The sequence below is a fragment of the Cololabis saira genome, chromosome 5 (assembly GCF_033807715.1).
Source record: "Cololabis saira isolate AMF1-May2022 chromosome 5, fColSai1.1, whole genome shotgun sequence".
Lineage (NCBI taxonomy): Eukaryota > Metazoa > Chordata > Actinopteri > Beloniformes > Belonidae > Cololabis > Cololabis saira.
In genome coordinates this window covers 44,270,225-44,287,462 of record NC_084591.1, presented here as the reverse complement: position 1 = coordinate 44,287,462, position 17,238 = coordinate 44,270,225, and the positions used below count along the sequence as shown (strand labels likewise).

General features: G+C 39.1%; 2 protein-coding genes across 2 annotated transcripts in view; one reads left to right on the top strand and one right to left on the bottom strand.

Annotated features, from left to right (window-relative positions):
- tdrd12 (tudor domain containing 12) overlaps positions 1–8,843 on the bottom strand; it is a 42,212-nt gene extending 33,369 nt beyond the window's left edge. The window contains exons 1-11 of the mRNA XM_061722799.1: positions 8,713–8,843; positions 8,181–8,232; positions 4,409–4,573; positions 4,189–4,325; positions 3,921–4,040; positions 3,758–3,813; positions 3,565–3,650; positions 3,273–3,461; positions 2,247–2,362; positions 1,864–1,929; positions 1,716–1,767 (exon numbers count right to left, since the gene is read on the bottom strand). Of these exons, the coding sequence (XP_061578783.1) occupies positions 1,716–1,767; positions 1,864–1,929; positions 2,247–2,362; positions 3,273–3,461; positions 3,565–3,650; positions 3,758–3,813; positions 3,921–4,040; positions 4,189–4,325; positions 4,409–4,573; positions 8,181–8,204 (1,011 nt within the window). The 5' untranslated portion in view covers positions 8,205–8,232; positions 8,713–8,843. The remainder of the gene's footprint in view (positions 1–1,715; positions 1,768–1,863; positions 1,930–2,246; positions 2,363–3,272; positions 3,462–3,564; positions 3,651–3,757; positions 3,814–3,920; positions 4,041–4,188; positions 4,326–4,408; positions 4,574–8,180; positions 8,233–8,712) is intronic.
- Positions 8,844–12,342: 3,499 nt separating this feature from the next.
- On the top strand, positions 12,343–17,020 carry faap24 (FA core complex associated protein 24). Its single transcript, XM_061722707.1, has 4 exons — positions 12,343–12,596; positions 14,054–14,196; positions 14,270–14,425; positions 16,238–17,020. Exons 1-4 carry the CDS (start codon positions 12,500–12,502, stop codon positions 16,466–16,468), a joined length of 627 nt encoding a protein of 208 aa, XP_061578691.1. The 5' UTR covers positions 12,343–12,499; the 3' UTR covers positions 16,469–17,020.
- The last annotated feature ends 218 nt before the right edge of the window (positions 17,021–17,238 follow it).

Sequence of the window (17,238 nt, the reverse complement as noted above, 5' to 3'; positions counted from 1 at the left end):
GAATCAACATCAAATGGGACACAATCATGAAGTGGAACGAAATGTATTGGAAATTTCAAACTTTTTTAACAAATAAAAAACTGAAAAATTGGGTGTGCAAAATTATTCACCCCCTTTACTTTCAGTGCAGTAAACTCTGTCCAGAAGTTCAGTGAGGATCTCTGAATGATCCAGTGTTGACCTAAATGACTAATGATGATAAATGGAATCCACCAGTGTGTAAACATGTCTCCGTATAAATGCACCTGCACTGTGATCGTCTCAGAGGTCCGTTTAAAGCGCAGAGAGCATCATGAAGAACAAGGAACGCACCAGGCAGGTCTGAGATACTGTTGTGGAGAAGTTTAAAGCTGGATTTGGATACAAAAAGATTTCCCAAGCTTTAAACATCCCAAGGAGCACTGTGCAAGCGATAATATTGAAATGGAAGGAGTATCAGACCACTGCAAATCTACCAAGACCTGGCTGTCCCTCTACACTTTCAGCTCATACAAGGAGAAGACTGATCAGAGATGCAGCCAAGAGGCCCATGATCACTCTGGATGAACTGCAGAGCTCTACAGCTGAGGTGAGAGACTCTGTCCATACGACAAAAATCAGTCGTATACTGCACAATTCTGGCCTTTATGGAAGAGTGGCAAGAAGAAAGCCATTTCTTAAAGATATCCATATAAAGTGTTGTTTAAAGTTTGCCACAAGCCACCTGGGAGACACAAACATGTGGAAGAAGGTGCTCTGTTCAGATCAGACCAAAATCTAACTTTTTGGCAACAATGCAAGACGTTATGTTTGGCGTAAAAGCAACACAGCTCATCACCCTCAACACACCATCCCCACTGTCAAACATGGTGGTGGCAGCATCATGGTTTGGGCCTGCTTTTCTTCAGCAGGGACAGGGAAGATGGTTAAAATTGATGGGAAGATGGATGGAGCCAAATACAAGACCATTCTGGAAGAAAAACTGATGGAGGCTGCAAAAGACCTGAGACTGGGACGGAGATTTGTCTTCCAACAAGACAATGATCCAAATCATAACACAAAATCTACAATGGAATGGTTCACAAAAAACATATCCAGGTGTTAGAATGGCCAAGTCAAAGTCCAGACCTGAATCCAATGGAGAATTTGTGGAAAGAACTGAAAACTGCTGTTCACAAACGCTCTCCATCCAACCTCACTGAGCTTGAGCTGTTTTGCAAGGAGGAATGGGCAAAAAATTCAGTCTCTTGATGAGCAAAACTGATAGAGACATAACCCAAGAGACTTACAGCTGTAATCGCAGCAAAAGGTGGTGCTACAAAGTATTAACTTAAGGGGGGTGAATAATTTTGCACGCCCAATTTTTCAGTTTTTTATTTGTTAAAAAAGTTTGAAATATCCAATACATTTCGTTCCACTTCATGATTGTGTCCCACTTGATGTTGATTCTTCACAAAAAATTACAGTTTTATATCTTTATGTTTGAAGCCTGAAATGTGGCAAAAGGTCACAAAGTTCAAGGGGGGTGAATACTTTTGCAACCCATTGTACATACACACAACACCTTTTTAAAAAAAAAAAAAAAAAACAAACAAACAACAAACCCAACACTGCTCCCTCTCTACGGAGACATATTATGGCCAATTTAATTTAAGGGACTGTATCATATCATCCCAAGTCCCTGAGGGCGGCTGGCCGCACTGCCAACCTGAACAAGTGTGTGTACGAGTACTCACATCAGGAGGCGTCTGTTGGTGGGTGTTCTCAGGATTTAAAAACTTCAGGAAGCTTTGCAACAGAGAGACCATAACAACCCATTAGATAAGAGCAATTCTTCAGTTTGAGACAATCACAAGAAGTTTAGTGTGAGCGGTCCATTCTTACCTGAATTCACTGAGGTGTTTGTTCAGACCTTCAGCCAGAGAGGAGTCTGTGTCTTCTGATGAGTCACTGAAACAAGTTTATGTGGAAAAGTTCACTTTTTAGAATGTAAACTTTTACTGACGTGTGAACTTGCTTAAAATATAAGTAGAAAACATCCAAAAAGAGGAAGACACTATGGGGTTGGAACATTAACAAATATTTCTATCCAGACAGGAACATCAGTTCCCATCCACGTTTTAGTCCATGATCCAAGTCCAAGAGTTTATTACCTGTTGCCTTTCAGTCGGACAACCACATTAAATCCTTTACATGTTAAGATTTACACTACCCACTGTTTGAAAAAAATGTCCCCCCTTCATCTAACATCTGTGCATCTCCCTCACCCCTCTGCAGCAGCAGGTTCTGAGCCGTTCCCACATTGGCTGTTTGGAGACTTTTGTTCTTCTGTGACCTCTGATCGTCCGTCTCCCTCATCGGTAACTGGTTCAAACGGTTGGCTCTAAAGCAGCAGAGGTGAACACGTGTGTTAACTTTAGAACTTAAAATGTAGTTTTTAACAATGTAGAAGATGTTTTCATAGATGTAACAGCAGTCAGCACCATTACTGAGCGTTTTCATTAGAAATGTCTGTGTGCAATATTGGTGTGAGAGGTGGGTGCAGAAGATGGGGGTAGATGGAGACGGATGACCTGCTGTGGCGACTCCTGAAGGAGCAGCCAAAGGGAAAAGAACAAGAAAAAGAAGAAGAGATCAGTGCCACGGACCTGAGGTGGAGGTGGAGAAGGATCTGTCAAGCGATCAACTTCTTTCACCGTATGAGAGCTCTGTGATGTCACTAAAAGAAGAGAAGATTGCAATCAGGGGTCAATAACTGTGAAACCAAACAATTTCCCTTGAATTTTTTAGAGATGTACTGATACAATGTCCTTGGCAAAGTGAAATACCCCATTTTGCTGACTAGTGAACAGGCTGATTTCTAAGAACTGTTATCACTTTAATTCAGAAAGGTAATAGCAGAAGCTTCATTCTATCCTCAATGTCATTGATAGCCACACAGCACTGGGCATGCTCAGAAGGGTGATGCAGTTTCTCATGTTAAATGAAGTTACCTGTCCCAAATGTTTTTGGTTGTAACTCTAACTCTACTTTATTTTCTTCACTTACAAAGAAAAAAAAGGCATATCGCAGAAATTCTTTCTGGTTCCTCCATGACCATGATCCATTTACTAAACTGCTAATTACAATCAGTAGACGTTTAAAACTCCATTTGACCTTGTTTGTGTCAAACAGACGTTCAAGTCATACTTGATGATTGCTGTTGTTGATAATCAACCATAACGCTTAAATGATTACTGTCCCCCTTCCAGATCCCTGGTGAATGAAGACAGCACTCGTCTACTCCTGCCCACCACTGAGTCTGTAGTTGTGTTTTTACCAGAAGGTTCTTGAGCTTGTGCTTTGTTTGAGATGATCTGAGTTAAGATGTTGGAGGACAACATGACAGGTATTCGGTCCGCTGCATCCAGTCCATTACTGCCAGTTGTGTCTCTACTGTAATATGCAAACTTCTTAGCCACCAACTCGTCATTCACACATATCTAGAAAAATGAGAGACAGAGATTCGTTTTTTTCTGACCAAAAAGGTCAAGGTCCCATCACAAAGTTTTATAACCTTATAAATGTAGGAGAAAGTCAGTTCACCTTGATGTCCCTGACAGACAGGTAGAGTTCGATGGGTGTGGAGTCAGACACGGCTTCAAGCAACACAGCGTCTCTCTGGCTGGACGCTTTGAGATGAAAGGAGGACAACTTTCTAACGTATCAATTTAGTTAAATGTACTACAATAGTGAAGATAAGGACATATAAAGAACACTTGTTGGCCTCTTTGCTAACCTTGAAGCAGATTGTGCAGGTAGAGCGTTGCAGAACTGTCCCACTGACTGGATGGACTGCAGACGAAAGGAAAAACTCATTTCATTTGAATCAACTTGGTTTAGATGTTTAAATCAGGAGAGAAAAAAAACAGTTAACTCAATTAACAGTGAACTTGTCTTACACAAGCTCTGCCATCTCTCCAAATACAGCCACTTTGAGAGTTGTTGGTCTGATTCCTGCCAAGTGGAACTTCCTCACCCAGAAAGGCAACTGAAGGAAATGTGCCATCGCGACTCGGATTCTTAGAAAAACAAAAACACATTAATTTACCAGCAGTAATGTACAGTGATTCACATACAAGCATCTATGATGAATACCCTACATGTACTCATCATCAGCCCTGTTAAAAATGGAGGTTCAGTGAAAGAATGGTGGAAGCATGGTCTTACTGGCATGAAGGAACCATAATTCTCTCTCCGTGATCGACCAGGAGGCAGTGAGCATGAAGTGGGATCACGTTGGTGATGACCGACTCAACCACTGCACGACACCAGGACTTCATCCCCGCCCAGTACACAACACACACCTGATGGGAAACACAGGAACACTTCTGCTTTGTCACCACTGAATTTAAACAAGAAATGGTTTCATCTGAAAGAGTTGTGCTACCTGTCCGTCCTGTAGCGATTTGGGTCTCAGCTTCTCCCTGTCCTGAGTGGCATCATGGTAGAAAAGATTCATCTGAACCAGGAGTTTGTTGTATTGTTCTCTGCCCTCTGCATCTCCAATTGGACCCTGAATGACCCGAGCCCAGAGGCAAGATGGATTGTCCACCTGCAGAGGACAGCAGAGATGAGTTCAATCCACATCCTCTCCAATCACAGGAAAAAATAAAAAATAAAAATGCTTCACTCAGATCAAACTGATACATATTTTTTTAAAAGCTTGATGCCACCGGATTAGAAGTGAAATGAGATACAGCTGCATGTGTAGTCATCACAGAAACTATTAACAGAACCAAGGTTTGTTTAGATTAAAAAAAAGAAAAAAAAAGGGGAACAATCAATCTATAAACAGAGGGAATACGTATTCATTTTAGGATTGCATGATACTGGAAAATATAGACCCTGCAATGTCATATTGTTCTGCACTGTCTTTGTCCATCACACTTCTATACCACACACTATACATATACTGTATATAGCTTGTTTGACGGGAGTTATTCTGTTACACAATAAATAAAAACAGTTACACTTGGAATAATTACACTGCAAATGTAGTTTGTTGTTTTGTTATTTAACACTAGAACCACAAAAGGCGGTCTCTCGGACAGTAAGGGGTTTTATTATGTAAATAACTTTGTCTAAACAAAATCTACAGGTCTGTTCCTCCCTGACATTTTGTAAATATGTGAGTTGAACCTAAAATGAAATACACACGAGTAGGGCTGCACGATTAATCGTTAAAAAAAAAAAATCGCGATCTCGATTCATGCTTGAACGCAATCTCATTTCCAAATGACGACAATTTAGATTTTTTTTTTTTTTTTTTAAGATGGCTGCATAAAAGAAGGACTAGGCCTATGTTCTAGGTTGTTGTAGTCCTGTCATGGTCAACTATCATGTTGTCATGTTTGTTATATTTTGTTAACGATTGAGGATTACATTTGGAGAAACATCTACCTTTCTCATCACCTGACACATATTGCACATAAATAGTTAAAATTGTTATTGTTAAAATTATTTAAAGACAAGAGAGATGTTTATTGTTTTTATGTTCAATGTCAGCTGTTACAGCAAAAAGCAGCCAGAGGAATAATTTGTTGCCTCAGAACTACAGGATCTGTTACAAGTCCCCTTTCTGAAAGGGTGTTCAACTCAGGGAGGAACAAATATTGTTAAATTGTTATTATTGTTTAAATTATTTAAAGACAAGAGAGATGTTTATTGTTTTTATGTTCAATGTCAGCTGTTACAAAGTTGATGCCAGTCTTTTATCAGGCACCATCATATTTTTTGTAACGTTTACCTTTTGTATCGGCAGCTTCTTAATAGCAGCAAAAGGCAATGGGGGGTTCATCCCAGCCAGAGGAATAATTTGTTGCCTCAGAACTACAGGATCTGTTACAAGTCCCCTTTCTGAAAGGGTGTTCAACTCAGGGAGGAACAAATATTGTTCAAAATTGTTATTATTGTTTAAATTATTCAAAGGTTTGTGTAAAGAAGACAAGAGATGTTTATTGTTATTATATTTTTGTTCAGCTGTTGCAAAGTTAAAGTAATAAGTGCAATAAATTTTATATTGGAAAAAAATCGTGAGAGAATCGTGATCTCAATTCTAAGCAAAAAAATCGTGATTCTCATTTTGTCCAGAATCGTGCAGCCCTACACACGAGTTCTAAGCACTTATTCCTCCCCACCGGTCCTTAAGACCACTCCGACTTTGAGCTCGACCACCGAGGGGGGGAAAAAAAAAAAAAAAAAAAAAAAAAAAAAAAAAAGGTGTGACCTACGATGTCCACGATGTAGGGAGGGTTTCTGCACGGACATTATTTTGCTAATAAATTGATTTTGTAACTTGATCTGAAATTACAGCAAGAATTATAGCCAACGCTGTTCCTCTAAATTGCAACCAGCACATGCCGAAGCAGAGCCGGCTGATGTCCACCACAGGGCTGACATCAGCACATTAAAAATATTTATAACTATTTTTTATTTATTTAAAAAATAAAGACATTATGAAAATAATAACACTATAAACCCAATACATCTTGAAGAATCAAGAGAAACAGAAGGTTTATCTATGAGCATCTACACACCGTCTTTTGTGTGGACTGTTTGTTTTATATGTAGTTTTGTTAAAATTGTTTTGAGGAGTGTGCTGATGATGTGAAATATTTTATATATTTTGAAATATGTTTTACTTCATAGCATGATCGTTAATTCATTTCAAATAAAATATTTTTTTTTTTAAATGAAAATTAGTAGTGATATCAGTCCCCCCCACATGTATGCCACATGACTGCTACAGCCTTGTAAGGGAGGCTAAAAAGCTGGGGGTCCTGTGTTAAAAAAGAGGTTTCAGTTTCTTTTATTGCAACTTTTAAATGGGTGGAGGTCTTTGCACAAAGAAGTTCTTATAAACTAATACTAGGCAAGGCAAGTTTATTTGTATAGCACAAGGTAATTCAAAGTGCTTTACATCAACATGAAAAGCGGCAAGACACAATTAAACAGTAAATAAAAAATAAAATGATAAGAAAACAGGTAAAATAATAAAAAGCACAAGCTGTTAAAAATAAGGGCAGTAGAGTACAGCAGGTAAGTATTTAATTTAAGAGTACGCTTCAGTAAACAGTAATGTTTTTAGGCCTGATTTAAAGGAGCTGACAGTTGGAGCAGACCTCAGGTCTAGGAAGTTTGTTCCACCACTGAACCCTGCCTCACCTTGCTTGGTTCTTGGGAAACACAACAAATAATAATCATCATCATCATCATCATCCTCCTCCTCCTCCTCCTACTACCACTACTGTCATTTAGCAGATTTTTATCCAAAGCGACTTACATCTGAGACACACACTCCATGGAGCAATTACGGTTAAGGCCTTGCTCATGGGCCCAAGGTGGATCCCCCAGGCCAAGCCCACCTCTGTAGCCACTAGAGTCTAGACTACCACCCCCATAAACCAGAGGAGAACCCAGCGGAAAAAGTCTGGGAACCACTGACCTAGAATAAATTAACTACCAGATAACATTATCTTACAACTAGTTGACCTAAACTAATCTAACTACTAGATTTGTATTCGTATTTTATTTTTAAAGGAAAAGAACCAGGGACAGTACATATTAATAATAACATTTTCATGTAAATATGCTAGATTATAGCCAGTGGCTAATTTGCATCTTTAGTCCCTGGGACAGGTTGATGTAAAAGACACACATACATTACATACAGTCAGATAACATAATCCTACAACTAGTTAACCTAAACTAACTTAACTACCAGATAACATTATCTTACAACTAGTTAACCTAAACTAACTTAACTACCAGATAACATTATCTTACAACTAGTTAACCTAAACTAACTTAACTACCAGATAACATTATCTTACAACTAGTTGACCTAAACTAACCTAACTACCAGATATTATCTTACAACTAGTTAACTTAAACTAACCTAACTACCAGATAACATTATCTTACAACTAGTTAACCTAAACTAACTTAACTACCAGATAACATTACCGTACAACTAGTTAACCTAAACTAACTACCGGATAACATCATCTTACAACTAGTTAACCTAAACTAACCTAACTACCAGATAACATTATCTTACAACTAGTTAACCTAAACTAACCTAACTACCAGCATAACCTTCAGTCATGTCAGACCTGCACCTTAAACATGTGGTTTAATGATGATGCCAGTTTTCTCACCTTCACCAGGGATATTTTAAACATTTCTTGTCTTGTCAGTCCAGTCCACCGTCTGAAAACAGACAAATAAAAGTGTAAATGGTGGTAAATGTGAAATGTTTGGTCTCCACGTTTGGACCAGCTAACTAACTACAGCTGCTGATTCGTTTTTTTTACATTACATTTTCTGGTTTTATTTCCACTCCAGTTTCATAATTGTGAGAATGTCATGTGATTCTGTTATAACTTTTATTTTTTATGAATATTAGATATAAATGAATTACAATTGTAGCGGTGAAGCAATTACAGTATTTACAGGCCACTTGGAAAAATTGTCTTCTTGCCTCCTTTAGGTAGAAACATGTTTTTAAATTGTGTCTTATTCAGAAGTTTTACTTTTATTGAACCTTGTGTTTCAAATTCATGATTTAACTACAGCACAGTTGTAAGAAATGTGTTTAATTGAAGGTAATTTCATCAAGCGGCCGGATGCCATGTTGGAGCAGTATTGTGGGAAATGTTATTTTGGTCTAAATATGTATCTAAAACCTACCTGTCAAGTCTCCCGTTTTGGTCGTATTTTACCTCTCTTTCCCACCGTCCTCTTGTATTAGTATTTCACCGTAAATTTCCCGTTTAATAACTTTTTAAGGTATATTGAATTGTCACTAGCCTTACGAGAACTGCCACCTGCTGCAGTCTGGTTGGCAGTTCTCGCGAGATTAGAGACAACGGGAAAAACCAATCAGATGGATAAATGTAACGAGAGAGAAGACATTTCTGCCCAAAAAGCTAAGACTTCGTGTAAATATCTAACAAAAAAAAAAAAAAAAAAATGGGAAACCGAATTTACTTTCCTAAATACGGGACTCAGTTACCCGTTCTGAAAGATTTATAACTGCGTTTTTGGTGTCTCTCACGGGGGAAGGACCCATGTCCGTCAGCAGCACCAGCGCTGTATATCAGTCAGTGAAGGCCAGAGAGCCGCATGAGTGAAAATGGCAAATTAAAAAGGAAATGTAAATGTTTCACTTGAAGACAATCAATGTGTATATGAACTGAAAATATTTAAATTAAATAAGTGCTTTAATTCACTTTTGTTTTCATTGAGGCTCCGTTATAGGAATTACACACATAGGAATTAGGAATGTCCACAGCATTTCATTGTCAACAAATGTCGGCTTATGAGGCTATGAGCACATACAGTGGGGCAAAAAAAAGTTTTGCCATTTTTGTCCATCAGTTTCCAACATAAGGTTTTCTGAGTTTTTTTTAATATAAACATTGGGGTAAAGTATTTATTCAGCCACCAATTGTGCAAGTTCTCCCACTTAAAAAGATGAGGCCTGTAATTTTCATCACAGGTATATCTCAACTGAGAGATAAAATAAAAAAAAATTAAAAATCCAGAAAAATCACAGTCTGATTTTTAATGAATTTATTTGCAAATTATGGTGGAAAAAAAGTATTTGGTCAATAACAAAAGTTCATCTCAATGTTTTTCCTTATATACCCTTTTTTGGCAATGACAGATCAAACGTTTTCTGTAAGTCTTCACAATGTTTTCCACACTGTTGCTGGTATTTTGGTCCGTTCCTCCATGCAGATCGCTAGAGCGCTGATGTTTTGGGGCTGTCGCTGGGCAACACAGACTTTCAACTCCCTCCAAAGATTTTCTATGGGGTTGAGATCTGGAGACTGGCTCGGCCACTCAAGGACCTCGAAATGTTTCTTACGAAGCCACTCCTTCGTTGCCGGGGCGATGTGTTTGGATCATTGTCCTGCTGAAAGACCCAGCCACGTTTCATCTTCCCCTGCTGATGATGGAGGTTTTCACTCAAAATCTCACCATACATGGCCCCATTCATTCTTTCCCTACACGGATCATTCGTCCTGGTCCCTTTGCAGAAAAACATCCCCATGATGATGTTTCCACCCCCATGCTTCACAGTAGGTCTGGTGTTCTTTGGATGCAACTCAGCTTTCTTTCTCCTCCAAACACAAGTTGTGTTTCTACCAAAATGTTCTAGTAATGTACTGATGGTACCTTTGTTACTCTGGTCCCAGCTCTCTGCAGGTCCTTCACTAGGTCCCCGTGTGGTTCTGGGATCTTTACTCACCGTTCTTGTGATCATTTTTACCCCACGGGGTGAGATCTTGGTGGAGCCCCAGATGGAGGGAGATTATCAGTGTCTTGTATGTCTTCTATTTTCTAATAATTGCTCCCACAGTTGATTTCTTCACACCAAGCTGCTTACCTATTGCAGATTCAGTCTTCCCGGCTGGTGCAGATCTACAGTTTAGTTTCTCACGTCCTTTGACAGCTCTTTGGTCTTGGCCATAGTGGAGTTTGGAGTGTGACTGTTTGAGATTGTGGACAGGTGTCTTTTATACTGATAACCAGTACCAGGTGCCATTAATACAGGTAACGAGTGGAGGACAGAGGAGCCTCTTAAAGGAGAAGTTACAGCCAGATATCTTGCTTTTCTTGTAGGTGACCAAATACTTATTTTACCGAGGAATTTACCAATTAATTCAGTAAAAATCTTACAATGTGATTTCCTGGATTCTTTTCTTCCATTCTGTCTCTCATAGTTGAAGTGTACCCATCCATCTCATCTTTTTAAGTGGGGGAACTTGCACAATTGGTGGCTGACTAAATACTTATTTGTCCCACTGTAAGTGTAGTTCGTAAGTGGTTGACAGGTAGTTATTTTGGATTTCTCATAAATCTGTCTTAAAATGTAAGATACTGGACCTCGGCCCATATTTTTAAATCCAAAACTTGACAGGTATGATCTAAAATAGTTGTAGGAGCCATTTATTTTTGTTTATTGTTGGCAGTTTATTTAATTTAATGATTGGGTTGTGGTTACATCATTTAGACACTAGGTGGTTGTGATTAGAGTTCAGCATGTATAGAGGGCATAGGTGACAGAAAAGGAGAGGCACGGGAAGGGGAGGGAAAACAGTTCTCACCAGACCGCCCAACAGATCACACAGACAAACAGAACAGAGCTGCACCTGCAACAGAAAACTGCTATGTTAACCGTTTCTTCAACAAACCACCGACAAACTGCAACTGTCACTGCCTGGAAATTAGTCATTTGGGTCTGTGTTGGTTCACTCCTGTCCCACCTGTGAAGCAATGAGAAAAGCTTTGGAAATAGGAAAACTTTTTTTTGAAATTGGAAAAATTGTCATTACAATAGTACAATAGAAACTGTAAAACAGGTTGCATGGTTGGCAATGAACTTATTAATCATTTTATGTATGCCGATGATCTGGCAATTGTGTCACCTAACAGTGCTGGGTTACAAGAGCTTCTCAATATATGTTCTAATTATGGTGTAAAATTTGATGTGAATTATAATGCTAAAAAGAGTTCTGTTCTTATTTGCAAAGTAAAAGGAGATAAGGACCTCACTTTTCCATCCTTGTACCTGTCAGGACAAATGCTTCCTGCTTGCTCTAAAACTAAATACCTGGGACACATCATCACTGATGACATGACAGATGATGAAGATATGAATAGACAGCGTCGTATTTTATATATGCAGGCTAATTTGTTGACCAGAAGATTTTCCTGGTGTTCAGAGAGGGTGAAAGTGGGTCTTTTTAGGGCGTACTGTACCCCTTTTTATACTGCACCCTTATGGATTAAATTTAAGAAGGCCAGCATCCATAAATTACAGGTTGTGTACAACGATTGTCTGCGTATTTTGCTTGGGAAACCAAGATAGTTTAGTGCAAGTGAACTCTTTTGTAAAGTACAAGTTATCACTTTTCATGCTCTTTTGAGGAGATTGATGTTCAAATTCATATGTCGACTTAATAGCTCTTGTAATGCCATTATTATTATGTTAACCAACCCAGTCCTCAGTGCTGTAAGATACCAGTCTGCTATGTGGAAACACTGGTATGACTGTCTTTTTTAAATATTGTTGTATATTTGTTTGTCTTTTTTAATGGACTTGATTCTAAATAAAAAGATTGATTGATTGATTGATATAAAAATTTATTTTAAGTGCATAATTTTTTCTGCTTGTTATTATTTGACATGAGGTGTTGAGTCTGGCAGGTGTGGTTTCGGGTTGGAGCGTGGTCGTTCCCCCGCCTGTCCTGCAGGGGGCGCCGTGTTCATCATTCAAACCAACGGAGGGCGAGAACAAGAGATTCAACCGTTCTGGAGGTTTGTTTACATCTGCAGTAAAACGCTTTGGTCCACAGTCTTATACACATATACACGTATATATCTATGGACAGTCTGGTTTGATTTAGAGTTGTCACACTTTCACCATACATCGTGCTGTTTGTTCAGAAGTTTAACAGGATGAAGCATGAGTTTAGCGGCTTCAGTGAACTTTGTTCCTCCGCACGGACACGTGATCTGCAGCGAGAGATGGAGGAATTCTTCCCTCATTCAGGGACTGAGAGGTTTGTAGTTGATTTATTTATTCACTGCATGGCATATACAGGACTGTCTCAGAAAATTAGAATATTGTGATTTTCTGTAATGCAATTACAAAAACAAAAATGTCATACATTCTGGATTCATTACAAATCAACTGAAATATTGCAAGCCTTTTATTATTTTGATATTGCTGATCATGGCTTACAGCTTAAGAAAACTCAAATATCCTATCTCAAAAAATTAGAATATTCTGGGAATCTTAATCTTAAACTGTAAGCCATAATCAGCAATATTAAAATAATAAAAGGCTTGCAATATTTCAGTTGATTTGTAATGAATCCAGAATGTATGACATTTATTTAATTGCATTACAGAAAATTAAGAACTTTATCACAATATTCTAATTTTCTGAGACAGTCCTGTATTTCTTTCAGGAAGTTTCCATTGTCTGGTTCATGAAGTCTTTCTGTGGTTCCCCTGAGAGCAATATTTCACTCTGCCAGTAACTGTCTGATATCAGGCCACCAATCTGGTCAGGACTTTCTTTCAGCTTCTCTCTGTCTATTGTTTGGTCCTCATCAAGACGAGTTTCAAGCTCCTTCCATGAGGTCATCATGTGTTTCTAATGTTCTGGACTGTTCTCATGAATTTTTAGTATGTCGCTGCAATTTTTCTAGTCATTTAGTCCATCACTGATTTGTTTTCTGTGAAAAAAGCTTGCAACAGAAATGGTATACAATTAATGGAAAGACACCACTGCATCGCTGCGCGTGCTCCTAAAGTCAGGTGTGCCTTGGCGTTGGACACCTGCAGGCTTTGCTGCAGTCCCCCCAGCTCAAATCACCGCTCACTTCCCCATCATTGCTCGCCCACTTCAATCTGCAGAGCCCTATGTTTGTAACCTGCAATGCATCCATCGCCTCACTCGCTGCCTCTCTGTCCCAAATCCAGCACAGGACTGAACGCTTGGTGGCGTTTGTTTCGTGGTCACTTACTTTGACTGAGCAAAAGTACTGGGTGGGGGAGAGGGAGGCGCTGGCCTGCACTTGGGCATTTAAAAAATAATATTTTAACTTCTATCTGCTCTGTGCTGAGCCTGAAAGATATTGGGAAAACACACCCTGTTCACCTCCTTCTAATCTGCCATGACATGCGTTTCACTTTGAAAGGTATTAATCACTGTATGTCCTGTTTAGAGGGGTAAACTATTACGGACAAGGCACCTCAATTTTTTTTGTTAACATTGTAATATTTATTTCTGTGAATAGAATTCCTTTTTTTTTTTTGTTTAATGCTTACATGTCTCTGAGTGGCATCAATTTCTCGTTTTTTTTTGTTGTTTTTTTTTCAAAAAGTTAATATATGATTAACAAATCAAAAACTTTTTGTCGGTTGCAAACTTAAGTGTGCCATAACAAACCGAAATTGAACATCATGAAAGATTTGAATGTTAGTTTAATAAGCAACTCTTGTTCTGCAGGTGGAGGCGTGAAAATCGTCTATGAGAACCAACTGGGAGTTGCTGATTTCCACCTTCCCAACAAAAGCAGCATCCTGTACTTGTCTGAGAGTGATATCGTAGCAGGAAGCAGCTACAAGAGGAAGCTGGTGCGCTACCGAAATGTAAGTTACCGACAAACTTCCGTGTCCCTGCGTGTTGGTACGTCTGACGGAAGCGTGTATCATCTCATTGGAGGCCGGCAGCAGTTTCCAGGAGGCCGTGTTGGTGGAGAGGACTGGACTCAGCGAGCAGTACTTCTCTGGCGTGCAGAAGTTCGTGGTGTTTGATCTGGGTCTGTCTCTGCTGCCCGTCGGCGGGCAGACGGAGGCCTCGCAGCTCATTACTCAGATGGTGAGTATTTTAAATGTATTCGGTTAACATGGAGGTTTACGTGGAGGTTCGCTGAGGCATTGACCCAAGGTGCAGAGTTACTCTGTCAATTTTAGACTAGTTTATTTATAAAGGGATGACAGACATTTGGGGGAATCAAACTATTTCAAAATAAATTCCCTGCTGAAAAACCAAAGCATTTTAAGTCTATAAACGCTTGTCATTGCTTTTAGTTGCGTTTCATTGACTGTTGAAATCTTAGTTTGTGTTATGTTTGTTTTTATTGAAACTGATTTTGCTTGTGATTGTCTCATCTCCGTGGGATGTGCTGTTGCTGCTTCTTGGCCAGGGCTCCCTTGAAAACGAGATCTGTGATCTCAACGTGACCTTCCTGGTAAAAGGGGAGTTAAATAAAAAATAAAATACATTTAAAAAAAGAACTCTTTTCTACCGGCCTTTCTGATACTTGCCCGGTCACTTCCAACTTGTTACAAGTCTTAAATTACTGGATCTTGCAAAAACTACTGTCAAGAAATGCCAGCGGAGGCAAGTTCATGGCTTCTGCTTCCATTTAACTGAGTCAGTACTCAGATGATTGACAGAACAGGCAAATGTCAACGTGGAATAAAGTAAAGGAGCTTCTTCCAACAGCTTCAGTCTGTCTAATCGCCATGGAAACAGGTTTTATTTTGTGTGGCGGACAGCTCTTTGGTGTAACTGCTTATAACAGTTTTCTCCAGATGATTTTGGAGGACATGGTCGTCTGCAGACAGTACAGTAACCTCTCTCTGTGCTGGGATGGGCTACAGTAGACCCCATGACCCTGCACTGGATTAACCATGGATGGATGGATTAAGCATGCATGCATGGAGGATGAATTGTAGAAAGGAAAGTTGAGAAAAGGAAGAAAAGGTTTCTTAAAGAATGTATGCGGCAGGTAGGGCTGGGGATCGATCAAGATTTGATTTGATCCGATTAGATTCCGATATTGATTTGGGTTAGTGTTATTACAACTGTTTTTTGAGCTGTTGCATGAATTATATGACTGTGTAGTTATGCACAATATTACTACTAGTATTATATTGAGATTAAACAGCAAGTATTGCAGCTAATGATGCTGTAAGGACCAATCAGCTCCCAGAATGCTGATAGAACTGCTTTCAGAAACATCGTGGGTCAGAATTACCAAACAGATCCAAGGAGGAAACAGAGACAGAGGAAATCGGTTTTATTTTTTCCCACATTCCGTTTTTACTTGTTCCATTTTCGGTCTATTTGGGTTTTTAATTTTTGAGCATTTGGTTTTTAGCATTTTTTGAAAATGTAACCCCAAGACAGTATATAAAGTAATGAAATATAGACAATTTATGCAATTATAACCTAACACTTTAATGTTTTCATACCTTTAAACATATTTAAAGGCAAAATCATGGCACCAGTTATTCTCATGTCCAACAAAACATTCCTTTTTTGGGGATAAACAAAAAAATAACCAAAAGTTGTAATGTAATGATGGAAAAAAAAATACATAAATAAATAAAAGAAGAAAAAAAAAAAGAACCCCCCCCCCCCCCCCAAAAAAAAAATAAAATTAAATGATTTTTAGGAATTAATATGAGAATCGATTTAGAATTGGGAAATCGATAGCCGCAGGCCAGTGGTGAGAACTGTCTGATACTGATAGATGTTTCACCTCTTCTCTAATTTAAAACAGCCGATTGTTATTAGTTTAATTCTAGAGAGGCTAAGATGAACATTGTTTTTTATTTTATTTTTTTTACATCAGGCACTCGTGTGTAAACTGAAAACACAAATCTCTCTGATTGTCTGCAGGTTAACGGGGAGACCAGGGAGAACCCTTTCAGAAGACGGAGCTCTTGTCGGCTCCTGGACCCGCTGGTCCTGGCCCTGGTCCAGCAGATCCCCGGAGTGGGCCGGGTCAAAGCTTTGGCGCTGCTGCAGAGCTTCCCCAGCATCCAGCAGCTCTGCGCTGCGTCTCCTGCAGAGCTGGAGCGCGTCGTGGGCCAGGCCGGCGCTCAGCAGATTCACAGCTTCTTCCACTGATGTTCTGCTGCTGGAGCCTTTACGCAGCCTGGACCAGCACCGCAACACTGGAAACACTCAGTTGGAATAATACGGAGTAAATACAACTACCTGGCTGTGCGATTTCATGTTTAAAACTTTAAAACAATGATATTTGTCTACTGTAACTCTCTGGGCAGTGACATAACGTGATGTAGGTTTGTGAAACGGATGACTGGCCGAAAATCTGGAAAAAGGACAAACAACACCTCGTAAAGTCGATGTATATTTCATTTACAAGACCATAAACCTCAGTGATTGTGGACAGTGACACCTCATGATGCTTTAGCCTGTGGAAACCACGACTACCTGAAAGTTTTACTACATCTCACACAGCTTCATCACAGAACCTGCAGTCCTGGTTCTGGTGGAGAATTTCCTGCGTCTCTTTCAGAGACAGACCAGCACGTGAAATGGTTCAGGACGCTCAGACGACTACATAAAAACGTACGCCTTTCGGTTCATATTTTTCATTTGTGAACTCATCATAGGGCTGGGCGATTTTGGACAAAAATAAAATCCCGATTTTTTTTTTTTTCTCTGAAAACCCGATTTTCGATTTCGATTTCGATTTTTTTTTTGGTAAAACTACAAAAGACAATGGAATAAATTGTTTCAAATATTTTATCTTTATTTTTAAAGAAAAATGGCAAACAAATTTCCCTATTGGGAAAGTGCAATTGAAAGATACTGTAAATCCTCCTTGAGTTTAGTAAAGTGACAACATTTACAATTTTCTGTAATTTTCTGTA